The sequence below is a fragment of the Canis lupus genome, chromosome 30, assembly GCF_011100685.1.
Source record: "Canis lupus familiaris isolate Mischka breed German Shepherd chromosome 30, alternate assembly UU_Cfam_GSD_1.0, whole genome shotgun sequence".
Taxonomy (NCBI): domain Eukaryota; kingdom Metazoa; phylum Chordata; class Mammalia; order Carnivora; family Canidae; genus Canis; species Canis lupus.
This window is the reverse complement of record NC_049251.1, coordinates 21469624-21484736: the sequence shown is the minus strand read 5'-3', so window position 1 is coordinate 21484736 and position 15113 is coordinate 21469624. Positions and strand designations below refer to the sequence as shown.

The 15113-nt window shown below is 34.4% G+C and overlaps 1 protein-coding gene across 5 annotated transcripts in view; it reads left to right on the top strand.

Moving 5' to 3' along the window:
- Positions 1 to 15113, top strand: part of NEDD4 (NEDD4 E3 ubiquitin protein ligase) — a 122885-nt gene that overhangs the window by 71723 nt on the left and 36049 nt on the right. For all 5 annotated transcript variants that reach the window (XM_038580485.1, XM_038580487.1, XM_038580488.1 and 2 more), the window contains 2 exons: positions 11188 to 11238; positions 12679 to 12740. In XM_038580485.1, coding sequence (XP_038436413.1) covers positions 11188 to 11238; positions 12679 to 12740 — 113 coding nt within the window. The remainder of the gene's footprint in view (positions 1 to 11187; positions 11239 to 12678; positions 12741 to 15113) is intronic.

Here is a 15113-nt window from a genome sequence, read left to right as displayed (position 1 = left end):
AGAGAAAAAAAACTTTCCGGGAAGCACAAGTGAGTTTGAAAGGAGGAAATACAGGATTTGTTCAGTGATAAAACTCATAGGTTTTATTAATAGATGAGGATGCAAGGTAGACTGGAAATGCTCAGAAAGGCCTAGCATCCCATGCTAAGGAATTTATAGTTTTTCCTCTGGACCAATATTTTTGAAATGTGTTTCTCACCAGTCTGTAAGATACCTCATATATACCCTTATCCCATGGAGAAATAAGTTTGTGTAGTGTCACATGCTGTATTTCTTAGAATGTCACTATACACGCTAGTGAAGTTAAGTTCCTAAAGTCCTACAGGAAATAAACTTATAAATTTTATTTAACCAAATGTTTCCCAATTATGTGACCACCTCTCTTAGTATCCAGCAGATCTTTGATTCTTCAGAACATGCTGCAGAAATTATGTTTATTCAATAGCAAGTTTTCAAAAATTTTGAAAAGAGGATTGTTATAATTAGGAAATATGTTTTTATTTTTGCAAGCTAAAAAGAAATGCAAGAACCTGACTTCTTTTGCTTCTTTTAGAGGAGTTCTGTTCTGTCATCTTGAAGTGTCTTAATTTACATTGTATGTTATCTTCAAACTACCAAATCCATTTGAAAGTAGCCAGGATAAAAATAGATAAATTGAGATGTCCTGCTCATTCTCTTTTAGCTGTTATCATTGTTTACTCTTCCTGGTTTTCTTTAGAAATTGAATTGAATAGGGATCTGGTTCTCTAGGTGTGACTACTAGATCAGTTGCATTAGTATCACCTGATGACTGGGAAGAACTGCAGATTCTGAGACCCTCTGCCCTAAATTTGAAAAACACTTGAGTAGATGAACTCAATCTGAATCTTTTGAAACTCTAAACGAAGGTTGGCAGCAGAAGCCTCTATACTACTTCCCCAGCTGCCCTGGCTTTTTAAAAATCAATTTTATAGTGATGATTTAAAGTTCATCTTCTCACACTCACTTGTTTTTAAATTTGAGATTTTACATAGCTCTTTGGGTCTTAAAGTCATTAGATCTTGCTCAACAGTGGAAGCTGTCTACTAATTTCTCATTTAGACTTCAGATAGAATTGTCCAGAGATTATTAGCTTCAATCTCTTTGAAAGTTTACCTTTTTCTATATTCCCTAATAGCTTGGCAGACATTCCTAGAAAGAAAAAAGTAGTACGTAATTTATTGGCACTCAGAAGAGTGAGTCTATGTCTTTATTTTCAGTCAAGAATGAATGTTTTTCTCTCTGGAAGGAAGAGCCTTTCCCTTTTTATCAGTTATCTAGTGGTATTTCCTTTTTTTTTTTTTTTTTTTTTTCTTTCCTAGTGGTATTTCCTAGTTAAATTATAACTATATGTTTAGTCGTTTTGTAACTTTCCTTTGGTTGGAAATACCAATTTGAAATCATGGAGAAAATTGATGAGCCCTTCACCTTTTGTGAAGTGGAGGCGAAAGTTGTAATAAATGCAAAACTTTCTTCTTACATTCTCTAGTCCTTTAGTTGTTGTTGTTGTTGTTGTTGTTTAAGATTTTATTTATTTATTCATGGGAGACAAAGAGAGAGAAGCAGAGACACAGGCAGAGGGAGAAGCAGGCTCCATGCAGGGAACACAATGTGGGACTCAATCCCGGGACCCCAGGATCATGCCCTGGGCCAAAGGCAGACGCTCAAGCGGCTAAGCCACCCAGGCATCCCTCTAGTCCTTTAGTTTAGGAGCATACAATATAAATTTCTTATGAAAGTATGTTGGATATGCTAAAGCTTAATTTTGAAAATAATTATATAAAATCCTGTTCAGGTTTGATAACACGGTCTGATTCCTGTTCTTGTCTGCTTTAAAGTCCTTCTCCTCTGTAGCATATTTGTAAAAAATGGCTTGTATTTGAAAATCCTGACAGTAAATTATAAGCTAAACTTTAAAGCTTGTAAAGATAGAGGATGCGTCCAGGTAAATTGTCAGTTCTCACAAGTCTGTGATGATTATCAAGTGGAGATCTCCTAAAGAAGCTGAAATTCAGAGGAGGATAGTTCAAGCCAAAACTGATGCAGATAGTGGTTTGACCTCCTTCCCCCGTCTATTATGTAAATATCCCTTTAAAAATGTGAGAGTTGCTAATGTGAGAGTTGTAGAACACTTGTACCCAATGTGAGAGTTGTAGAACACTTGTACCCAAATTTTCAAGCAGTATGAAGCTATTGTCAAAGAACAAGTACAGCTTGTGTCTTAGAGTTAAATTTACCAGACAGGCTGGTTGGCTGGCTGAGCAGATCACAAGCATGGGACGTTGAATGTTTGCTTTACGCAAAGACATCCAGTAACTATGACTTTATAGCCTAGATCAGATTATACTGTTTATTTAGCTAACACCATTTTCCCCTCAACATACTAAAAAGGTTGAATCAATAAATCTTGAACTTCCAGAAAAACGTTTAAAATAAGCAGGTCATAGTATAGAGTGAGTCAGTATGGAAGTAGGAAGGTAGAAGCTATACACATGTAGTTTTAGTTAACAAGATCAGCATATGTTAGAAAACAAGCTAAAGTTAGAGTCGTTTTTATGATTTTTTTTTTTTTTGGTAACATTTAAGATGTATGAATCCATGTAGTATAGATTTTGAGAGAAAGGTTGTTCATTAAAAATAATAGTTATTTTATAAAATTTTGGAAGCAGAAAATATATAGTCCCTCATTTTTTAAAATGCTATAAATGGGTCCATTCATAAAAGTCTTACTTATTTTTCTCAGATATTCACATGCACTAATACCTCTGTGTCAGGATATCAACTTTTCATGTGTTCAAAGAAGGAAAATATTTATTACCGTAACATAAATAATAGAATGAAAGTTCAAATTCTACCTTACACAAAGAGGTTTTAGGTAATTTGGCTTTTATTCTCTCAGCTTCAGAGCTTTTTACTCTTTTATCATCTCTGGAATATCTCTTGCTCTCTTGACTTAATTTAAATATGATTAACAACAGTTTGAACATTTTTATTTATTTATTTATTTTTATTTAGTTAGTTTTAAAGTAGGCTCCATGCCCAGTGTGAAGCCCAATGCAGGCCTTGAACTCACAACCCTGAGATCAAGACCTGAGCTGAGACCAAGAGTTGGACACTTAACCAACTGAGCCACCGAGCACCTGCAGTTTCAATATTTTTATAGCTATTAATTTATTGTTTCTTTTTTGGTGCCCTTCAATTAATTTTTTTAGAGTTTTAGTGATCTATACAGAAGAATCATGACATTTGCATATAGATAATTTGAATATAGCTGTGTGAAGACAGTGGTTAATTGGCACTGAGTAAAAATTCAGATGCTCACTTTTGATCTTGAATCTTTGACCTTTGAAAATTGGTATGTGGTTTTGGTTTACTCTGGACACAGTTCCCTTCTGTAACATCCAGTCAGTCACTGAGATCTGTTTCCACTTCAGATTAGTTCAGATTAATCTACTGTAGTCTTTATTATTACACAAAATGAAAATTATGTCAGTTATACATGCAATATAAAAAATAGAAGTTTATTCACTGAAGCATTGTTTGTAACAGGCAAAAGGTTAGAAACAACTGAAATATCTGTCAATAGGGAACTAGTGAAGTAAATTTTGTATTCTATACAATGGCATACTATACAGCCATTAAAGAGGTAAAGCATTTGGGCACCTGGGTGGCTCATTTAGTTAAGAGTCTGACTTGGACAAAAAAAAAAAAAAAGAGTCTGCCTTGGGCCCAGGTCATGATCAGGGTCCTGGGATTGAGCCCCACATCTGGCTCCCTGCTCAATGGGTTGCCTGCTTCTCCCTCTCCCTCTACTGCTCCCCCCCACCCCGCTGTGCTGTCTCTCAAATAAATAAATAAAATCTTAAAAAAAAAAAAAGGGTAAAGCACCTCTACATGGTCTAATATTGGACAAAGGACAAAGTCATGGAGATATTATTGAAGAGAAAAAGAGCAGGATGCATAACAGTATGTGAAAAGAAACTCTGAATAGTTTCAGACCCAAACATACCAAACACACAAAAATAGCTACTGCTTCTTGGAAGAACAGAGTGTAGAGTTAGATGGAGGCTAGGAAACTTTTTCCTTTTGATATTATACCCTGCATATGCATTACCTTTGTTTTAAAATTAAAAGATCATCTTGATTAAAAAAAAAGTGCTTATAGTTAAGTCTGCAAACTGAAACTACACTGTATTTAACATAATAAAGTTATTCATATGTAAAATTATTTTTATTCATGTATAAAATTCATTTTCACTGATTAAAAAACATAACTGAAAGTAAAAGTTGGATATTACAGCAAAAAATACTTTGGCTATGTTGTCTGGCTTTGATTGTGAGGAAGTGAGTCTTCCTTTATTATTTTGCTTTATACAGTAGATTTGCCCTGGGAAATTATTTCTAACTCCAAGTTAGTGGAAACTTTTTAAAGGCAAGGATTCAGTATTCTTCAAAGCTATGATAGTATTATTTATTGACAGAACTGTGCCCACTACAAATGGTCTTGTTTAAAATCACCTGCTGTTCTGAAATCTTACTCAGATTTCAGGTGTTTTAAAATTACTTATATTTTACCAAATGCAAATTTGCTTTACAAAGTAAGCTGCAAGCGGTTCAAATATAGGAAATAACTCTTGCAAAGAAATGCTTGATATTCAGAATTTGGAACAATTGGTTGGCTAGAGAAACATTAATGAACATCACAGACTGACTTGCCTTCATAGGAATGAATTTAAAACTATTGCTTTTTCTTTGTAAATGGAAAAAGAACCTCTAATTGTCCTATATTTATAGCAACCATATGTCCCAGAATTTCCAGGATAGTTCCCAGTTTCATATTCTCCATCTCCTCAGACCATGTATATTGACTTTTAGTTTGGAAAATTGGTTCATTCTTCTAGTATTAGAAATATACTTCTTTGGGACCATTTCATTTTAAGTAGAAGAAACTCATTTCAAATCACTTGTATGAAAGAAAGAAGATGTAAGAAATTTTAAAATATGTTTTATATACCAGAATTACTTGAGACAAGAAAATTTCCAATATGTGGGATTTTTTGCTCTATGTTTTTGTTCACGAAATGCAATCAGTGAGCAAGGAATATGGAGCAATATATTGAATAAGATGTTTTCCTTCTTTCTATAATGACAGGCACTGCTTCTGCAATGGAAACTGAATCTGTAGGGAAGATTTCTAAGTTAAGAGATTTTGAGATATAAGTAGAACAATAAGTACATGAAAAGATGTTCAACGTCGTCATTGGCCATCAGGGAAATGCAAACAGAACCACAATTAATTAAAAAAAAATTTTTTTTCAGAACCACAATTAGAGATTGCTTCATACCAACTAGGAGGGCTATATCTAAAAGATAGGTAATAATAAGTGTTGTTTAGGATATGGAGAAATTGGAACCTTCAGATAGTAGTGATGGAAATATAAAATGGTACAGTCACTTTGGAAAGTATGGTGGTTCCTCAAAAGGTTAAACAGAGTTATACATGACCCAGTAGTTTTATTCCTAAGTATATACCCAAGAGAAATGAAAACATATGTCAGCACAAAAACTTGTATGTGAATATTCATAGCAGCATTTTTTATGATAGCTAAGAAATGGTAACAACCCAAATGTCAACCAACTGATAAAGAGACAATATGATATACCCATACAATATAATATTCAGAATTTAAAAAGGAATAAAATACCAATACTTGCTACAATGTGAATGAACCTTGAAAACATTATCAGTGAAAGAAGCCAGTGATAAAGGACCATTTATTATATGACTCCATTTATATGAAATGTCTAGAATAGACAAATCCATGGAGACAGAAGGTAGTTGATAGTTGATAGTTGCCTGGGGCTAAAGAGAGAGGGAGGAAATAGGGAGTGACTGGTGTCACTCTTTTTGGAGTGACAAAAATGTTCTAAAGTTGATTGTGCACTTTAAATGGATGAATTGTATATTTTATGAATTTTATCTCAGTAAAAGTGTTATTTGAAAAGGGAGGGTCTTTTACTCATTGTTGGAGACATTCTGTTTTATACCTTCTTTAGCAGTGGCTTTCAACCAGGGACAGTTTTGCCATCCAGGGGACATGTGGCAATGGTAGGAGACAGTTTTGATTGTCACATCTGGTGGAGGGGTGCCACTGACATCTAGTGGGTAGAATCCAAGAATGTTGCTAACATCCTTCAATGCTCAGAACAGCCCCCACAACAACAAAAAATTATCTGGCTCATTTTGTCAATAGTGCCCAGCTTGAGAAATTCTATTCAGTAACTGTGTTAACTCCAGTGGTGATTGATCACAACCATGTTTTTGAAGCACTGCAAGATCATGAATTATCAAACAGGCAAACGTTTACTCTATTCAGGTTATTAGGGCAAGGCTATTCAATAAGACAACCCTCCCCCCTCAAAAAGTGACTTATTTCTCTATTTGGCCAAACCTAAACTAAATTAACCAAAATATTTTATTCCTCAGTCAGCCCTGGTTAGGATTTTACTATATTTTGTTGCATTTTATTTTCTTATTTATAGCTTCTTAAAGACCAAATTTAGAGTATAACATCTACTTGAAATAAAAACAGGAGTAAAGAACCATACTATAGAAGAGCTTTGAAGGTATAACTAAAAGCTAACTTGCCCATTTCAGAAATTATTTGCTCATGCCCTGAAATAGAAATGTGGCCCTAAACTAAGCTATTTGCTAGGCTTCAGTCTCGAGCTATACTCCTTTATTGTATGTACCTGTTTGAAATGTCCACAGACTTTTCTGGAAAAGGAGCAGGGCTTCATTACAAAATCCAGCATTTCAAATATGACAGCTAACATTTATTTAATGCTTATCACATTCTGGGTATTATGTAAAGCAGTATATGTACATTATTTAGTTTTAACAAAAGCCTATTAGGTAGATAAGGTTATTCCTGGTCTTCTGGAAACATCCTTCTTATAACCATTTGTCTTCCTGCTCCAGTTATATGCTGGTTTTTCTGTAGATTTTACACTATAGTTATTCTGAAAGTTCCCTTCCCCATCATTTGGAGGCTCCTCTTTTCTTGTCTCCCATCTTGAATCTCCTGCATCTTTTTTTTTTTTTTTTCTGCATCTTCCCTTACCATAATGTACTCCCTTATTTTGGTGGAGGTACATCCTCTCTTACCTTACAAAGAAAACCAGTGTTTGAAAATGTCTTTATTCTACCTTTATTATTAAAAAAGATACTTTGGCTAGGTATAGAATTCAATGTAAGAAATATTTTTCTCCCACAATTTAGAAGACATTATTCTCTTGTCTTTCAGTTTTGTGTATAATCTGCTTTGTGTCTTTCCAAGTCTAAAAGCTTAGAATTTCTTTATTTCTGGTGCTCTGAAATGTCACAATGATGTGCCTTGCTGTGCATCTTTTTTTCATGGATTTTGCCTAACTCTCACTGGGACCTTTTGCTCTCAAAACTCATTTGCTTGAGTTTAAGAGAAGTTTCTTAAAATATTTCTTTGATCATTTCTTCCCTTTCCTTTTTCTCTCTGGAATGCCTGTTTTTTAGATGTGGACTTAAATTCATCCTGTAATTTCCTTATTTTGGGAATAAGTCTTTTCTTTTGTCTTTTAGTTCTACTTTCTGAGAAATTTCTTTAACTCTATTTCCCAATGTATATTAAACTTTTTATTTCAGTTATATTTTGAATTCCCAACAGCTCTTTTTTGTTCCCTAAGTGCTTCTTTTTTTATAACCTCCTATTCTGTTTGACAGATGTTTCATCTCTTACCTCTGAGAATGTTAACTGTAGTTTTTCTAAAGTATTTCTCTTACAGTCTGAATTTATTCTGATTCATCTGACTCCCTTCTTTCTGTTTGGTTTTTATGGGGGGAGGGGGTTAGGTCTCTGTTTTTCATGTTACAGACTTTCCTCAAATATTTAGTGGTTCTTAACTGTCCGTAATGTATAAGATTCCGTGTTTATTGACTACTGACATGATACACTGAGAAGGGTTCCAATATTATCTTTATGGTAATCTTGCAAAAAAAGTGCATAACCTAAATTCAACCATGAAGAAACATACACAAATACAAATTGATGGGCATTCTATAATTAGCCATTATTCTTCATAAGAGTCAAGATTATGAAAGACAAAGAGACTGAGATACTTTCCAGATTAAGGGACATTATTAAGAAGGCATGATAACTAAGTGCATTGTGGGATCCTGAATTGGATCCTGGAGCAAAATTAATGGGATAATTGGTGAAATTTGAGTAAGGTCTGTAGATTAGCTAATAGTATTCCTGGTTTTTCATACAATTCAATAGCAAACAAATGAACAATTTGATTTAGAAAATGAGGAGAGGATCTGAATAGAAATTTTCCCAAAGAAGACATACATATGGCCAACAGACCCATGGAAAGATGCTCAACACCTACTCATCATCAAAGAAATGCAAATGAAAACTATAATCAAATATCACCACACACCTGTCAGAATGGCTATTATCAAAAAGACAAGACATAGGATGTGTATTTCCAAAGAAAACATTATACCAGCTGGGTATTTTTCCAAAGAAAATGACAACACTAACTTGAAAAGATATCTGCACCTCCATTTCACTGCAGCACCATTTATAATATTCAAGCTATAGAAACAACGTTCAGGGTCCATCAGTGGATGAATGGATAAAGAATATGTAGTGATATATATATACATATATATATATATATAGAGAGAGAGAGAGAATATATATATATATATATATGATGAAATATTATTCAGCATAAAGAAAAGTGAAATTTTGCCATTTACAACAACGTGGACAGACCTTGAAGATATTATGCTAAGTCAGATAAGTCAGACAAAGACAAATACCATATGATCTTACTCATTTGTGTAATCTTAAAAAAAAAAAAAATGTCCTCTTGGATACAGAGAACAAATTGGTAGTTTCCAGAGTCAGGGGGTGGAGGTGGGTGAAATGGATAAAGGGAGTCAAAAGGTATAAAATTCCAGTTAAAAAATGAGAGTGTAATGTGCAGTATGGCAACTAGAAGTAATACTATATTGCATATTTTGAAGCTAAGAGAGCAAATCTTGTAAGTTCCTATCACAAGAGGAAAAAAATATGTGTGGTGATAGATGTTAAATAAACTTGTGATCATTTTGCAATATATACAAATACTGATTCATTATGTCATATACCTAAAAGTAATATAATGTTATATGTTTACTATATCTTTTTTTTTTTAAGATTTTATTTATTTATTCATGATAGTCACACAGAGAGAGACAGAGAGGCAGAGACACAGGCAGAGGGAGAAGCAGGCTCCATTCAGGGAGCCCGAGTGGGATTCAATCCCGGGTCTCCGGGATTGCTCCCTGGGCCAAAGGCAGGCACCAAACCGCTGTGCCACCCAGGGATCCCTGTTTACTATATCTTAATTTAAAAAAGAGTATGTGGATGGATACTGAAAGTAGTTTATTGAACAGTTAACCCTCTTTTGCTCTGGCAACTTGCATGGGAGGGTCAAGGTTTTTATGTTACTATAACTACTTTGATAAATATGGGTGACAGATACCATTATGTATATAGATTTTTATTTATGATTTAAACTTAAGAATAAAAGATTAGATATATAAAAGTATTACTATTTCCTCCAAAAAATAGTATTCCTGGTTTTAATCATTGTACTATGGTTATGTAAGATATTAATGTTTGGGGAAGCTGGCTACTTTTTTCTTCCAATATTTTTTTCTCCTATACTCTTCCTTTCTCTCTTTCTCTTTCTCCCCCTGTCCCTTCCCTCTTCTCTATTTCTGGCACACCAGTTACACATATGTTAGATTGCATGAAACTTTTCCATAAGTCCTTTTTACTTTTCATATTATATAAATTATATTGGTATATCTTAAAAGTTCACAGAACTTTTCTCCAGTCACCTTTAATCATATGTTAAGCCTATCTAGTGATCCTTAATTCAGATGTTACATTTTTTAGTCCTATATATATTTCAAAATATACATTTGATTCAGTTTTTTAAAATATTTTATTTATTTATTCATAGACACAGAGAGAGAGAGGCAGAGACACAGGCAGAGGGAGAAGCAGGCTCCATGCAGGGAACCCGATGTGGGACTCGATCCCGGGTCTCCAGGATCACACCCCAGGCTACAGGCGGCACCAAACCGCTGCGCCACTGGGGCTGCCCTTATTCAGTTTTATAGTTTCCATTTCACTACTAAGATTCCCCCTCCTTCAATTCATTATGACTTTATTTTCCTTTTAAGTCCTTGAGCATCTTTTTCATAGCTGCTTTAATTTCTCTGTCTGCTAATTCCAAGATCTGGCTTATCTTGTGGCCAGTTTCTATTAAGGACTTTTCCTCTTGGTGCTGGATCACATTTTTCTGTTTCTTTGCATGTTTAGTAACTTTTTATTGTGTATTGGACAGTGTATGTGGTACCTGATTGAGACAGTAAATTTTACTCTCTTTCCCTGAAGAGTGTTGACTTTTGTTCTAGCAAGTTGTTGACTTAGCTGAGATCCAATGCTCTCTCCTCTTAGGTGAACATCAGCTAAAATCTATGCTCAATGTTCCAGCTGCTGCCTTTCATATATACAGTTCAGGAATCAGCTAAGAATTTGGGTAGAGTTTATGTATAGATTTGGAGGGATTTCTGTGGCTTCTTTCTTTCAGAGATTGTCCCCCCTCGCTTTCTAGTTATTCTATTAACCTCTAGCTAGTTCTTCATACTCCCCAAATGAGTAAGATGTCAAATTTCTGCTTGAGTTCTAATTGTACTGCTATATGAACTGTGAAGTACTATTAGGTAAAAAGCCATGTAAATTTGAATCCTGTGCAATAAGTTTCTTCTTCCAAAGATTGACTCCCCTTCAGTTTCTGCTTGTTTGTGGTAACTCCATAGTACTTTCAAATAGTTTTTCTGTTTCTTTCAGAGTATATAATTATTATCTGCAAAGGGATTGGTCTAATATACCCTATTCTACCATTACCACAAATTGTACCATATCCCCTTTTATTTTCCATTGATATTGCATGGGATTAAACAAAAAAAGACTTCTACATTTTTTGTGAATGATGGCAATAGCTTACCAATTTTTATAAAAACATTGAGCACATTACTAATCTTACTTTTTATTCTTTTTCTTATAGACCAGAGATGATTTCCTAGGTCAAGTGGATGTTCCTCTTTATCCATTACCGGTTGGTAGAGATGTCTATGATTTTAATTTTTGTGTTAATTCTTTTTTTTCTAATAAATACTTATAGATGCATAAGATAGTAAATGTAAATATTTGATTTGTAAAATATATTCTGCTATTAATTCTTGAGCATATTATTTTATGAAAACTCATCTCAATTTTCCATTTTAATTTTATTTTCAAGATTCCCTTACATGAACCCCAGTAAGAAATAGAGAGTTACTGAGGTTGGTTGACATCAGGAAAGCATGTCTGAGGAAAATCAGTTTGGACATAATCTGCTGAATAAGTAGAATGGGGAGAGCTTAGTCTCACAGAAAGAACCTAAAATCCTTTACACTGTGATGGGCGTGAACCTGAATGTGGACCAAGCATATAACAACAATGAAGGAAAGTAAGATTCAGAAATCATTTCATAATGAAACATTCTTGGGCCAGGTTTCTGAAATGGAGGTTGAGAAAAAAAATGAACAAAAAGTAATGATAATACAGATTGAATTTGGGAGATCAAGGTGGTGTCTTAAGCAGAAAAGGTAGGAGGAAAGCCATTTTGTTTTGAAAAAGAATATATTCATTTTTAGCCATAATGAATTTCAGGAGAAAACAGGAAAAATGGAAGTCTAAAGTGGGCAGCCGACAGAAATATAAAAATCAATTGTGTAGAGAAAGAGGCTGGAAGGATTGAGAGTTACCACATCGAGGTAACAGCAGAATCTCTGAGAATGATGGGCTGTCCAAGTAAGATAGATGAGAGCATCAAAGGCCAGACATTGAACCTCAGGCAGTATGGATCAATCAGAGAAGACAGACAAGAAGAACCAGGAACAACCTGACAAGTAAAATAATGCCATGAGAATTTAAGGAAAGTTCTAAGACCGAATGGGTAGTTAATGCAAAACGTAAGAGAGAAGTAAAGAATAATAAAAGCAAAGGGCTGTTGAATTTGATAAGAAAGGTAATACTTCTTTACTATATCAATCTTTTGAGATATTTATTGGCTCTCCAAAGTCTTTAGAGATCACAAGCTTTTGATAATATATTTAATCCAATCTTACATTCCAGGCTTTTTACTTTTATGTTCTCCTAGAAAGACCTCTACTCTCTAATCATGCCCACCTGCTTGCATCAGATATATTCCATATTCCTTTTGGGTGCCAACATGCTAACCACTCTACTTTGTTTCTACTTCTTCCCTCCATTGACTGCACAGTGCACCTGCTCAGCCTGTTTGGTACTAAGATGTGATGTTGCCACAAGTTTTATGGTATAGGAAAGTGAAAGGCCTGTCAAGCTACCAGTCATAACCATTTAATGAGCTAAAGCCACATTTTTCTCACTTATAATTTCACTTATGGCTTAGATCATAGTTCATGAATATTCCTTAAAAGTACATGTTTTTGATGTTATAGATGTATCTTGAAAACCCACTGTTCTATTCTAGACAGAAAATCCAAGAATGGAGAGACCATATACGTTTAAGGATTTTGTTCTTCACCCAAGAAGGTCAGTAAATATAAAATAATAACATTAATTTTTAAAATCTCATGATATATTATAGTAGTCTCTTTTGAAATTCAAAGTTTAAACCTGTGTAAATAAGCTACTTCTAAATATTATTTTTAAAGCTTTACTGTTGTTTCTGATTAAAAAGTAATATATGCACAGCACCAAAAATTCTGAACATATAGAAAAGTATTCATACCCCTTTAGGAAAGACTTGTCCTCTTAATATTTATCAGACTAGAAGGTGTTATTGTTTTATTATTTATTTTAAAGTATATGTAATTTTGTCATACTATCCTTTTAAAAATCACAAACATTACTTCCACCAAAAGCAATATCCAATTTGACGTACACAAAACCAATTTCAGAAAAACCTAACTATGTCTTGCATATATTAATTAAAAATATTTCAGAAAACTCAAATATTTAGAGAAAATAACATGAGCAGTGACTAGAATTTAAAACCCAAATAGCATGTTCATAAGTCCATCTTCCTAAACTTAAAATTTTTAAGCTTAAGTTGTAAATGAAACTCCAAATAAAACTCCTTTTGACCATCTATACCGCATAGTCAAGTAAAATCTAGTGAGGACATGTATGGATTTACTGTCAAAAAAGTCAAAGTCAAAATAATGAAGTACATCTGTATATCCATACAATAGTATTTGTCTTGCTTTTAAAACTAGAAAATACAAAATGAAAGATATATGATGGGAAATTAGTAAAATTTTTCATTTAAAACATTTAATTACTCTTTGTAATATAAATTGTTAAAGCAAAATAAAAGGGATAGTGCTCTCTTAATATTTATTTTCTATAAGAGAAGTCATATATTTAACTTCTGTAGAAGTCTTGGAATGTAAATCTTATCTTCCTTTAACTTTAGACTGATTGTGGCATGTGCATACCAAGAATAAATAAATATTTTCTTCTCTTATTTGATTGCCCTAGTAGCCTGCTTTTTAACCTTGTAAAATGCTTCCTAGTATCATTATCTTTAAAAATATATAATTTAAAAAAATATATATATATATATAATTTACATCTTCTGTCTGCACTGGATATCACTGCAAGTGCAGAAAGAACTTTAAATCAAGAGAAAATGTACTGCATTCTTAGACTTTCTGATGCTACTTTGCCCCATTAGGTGCAAACCCACAGGCTTATTGTCTAGTTGAAAAGACATGAGGGACACCTGGATGGCTCAGTCAGCTAAGCAGCTGACTCTGAATTTTGGTTCGGGACATGATCTCAGAGCCCTGGGATCAAGCCCTGAATCAAGCTCGCTGCTCAGCGGGGAGTCTTTTGTCCCTCTCCCTCTGCCCCTCCCCCGAATCTCACTCATGCTCTTTCTATCTCTAAAATAAATAAATGAATAAAATCTTTTTAAAAAAAGATATGAAACATATCACTATAGAGAAACTCTTGTATAAACCATTTTCTGAGCAAGTTTTCTGTATCCATCTGTTATATCAATAAGTCAGTGTGCACTCTCCCTTAAAAATGGACACATGAGCCATATTAGTGGCCTTGGAAAATAGCATCAGGGATTCTGTTGACCACTCAAGAAAGCTACAGTTTGCAAATTCATGAGAACTGTACAAGGAACACCTAAGAGATTAAGTGGGATAGGTGAGGAAGGGAGTATCTCTTGAATATAGAATAAAAGGTGGGGCTTTTTTTGTCCAGAAAGAAAGAGGGTAGAGGCACCTGGGTGGCTCAGTGGTTGAGCACCTGCCTTTTGGCTCAGGGTCCTGGGATCGAGTCCCACATCAGGCTCCCCTACAGGGAGCCTGCTTCTTCCTCTGCCTATGTCTCTGCCTTTCTCTCTGTGCCTCTCATGAATAAATGAGATAGATAGATAGATAGATAGATAGATAGATAGATAGATAGATAGATAGATGAAGGAAGGAAGGAAGGAAGGAAGGAAGGAAGGAAGGAAGGAAGGAAGGAAGGGAAGAAAGAAAAAAAAAGGAAGGAAGGAAGGAAGGAAGGAAGGAAGGAAGGTTCCTGAAGGAGACAGAAACCCCCGAAACCGAACTCCTCCCTCCATCCCTCCCTCATAACAGAAAGACTCACCCCCCTCCCCTCAAATCCCCCCCTCCCTCCCTCCCTCCTCCTCCCTCCTCCTCCCCCGAAAGAAAGAAAGAAAGAAAGAAAGAAAGAAAGAAAAGGGTAATGAGTTACATAGCTGATATCTATAAAAATCATCAAACAATCTGTACAGAAAGTGAGGACAAGGAAGGATTTCTTAAGTAAGATGCTAGCTTTGGTGGCAGCAATAGACAGATTTAAATTCTTTTAAGTATTAATACGACAGCAGCCTTTAGCTTGGACAACTCATTATTCGAAGAGGTGATACAAGATACATTA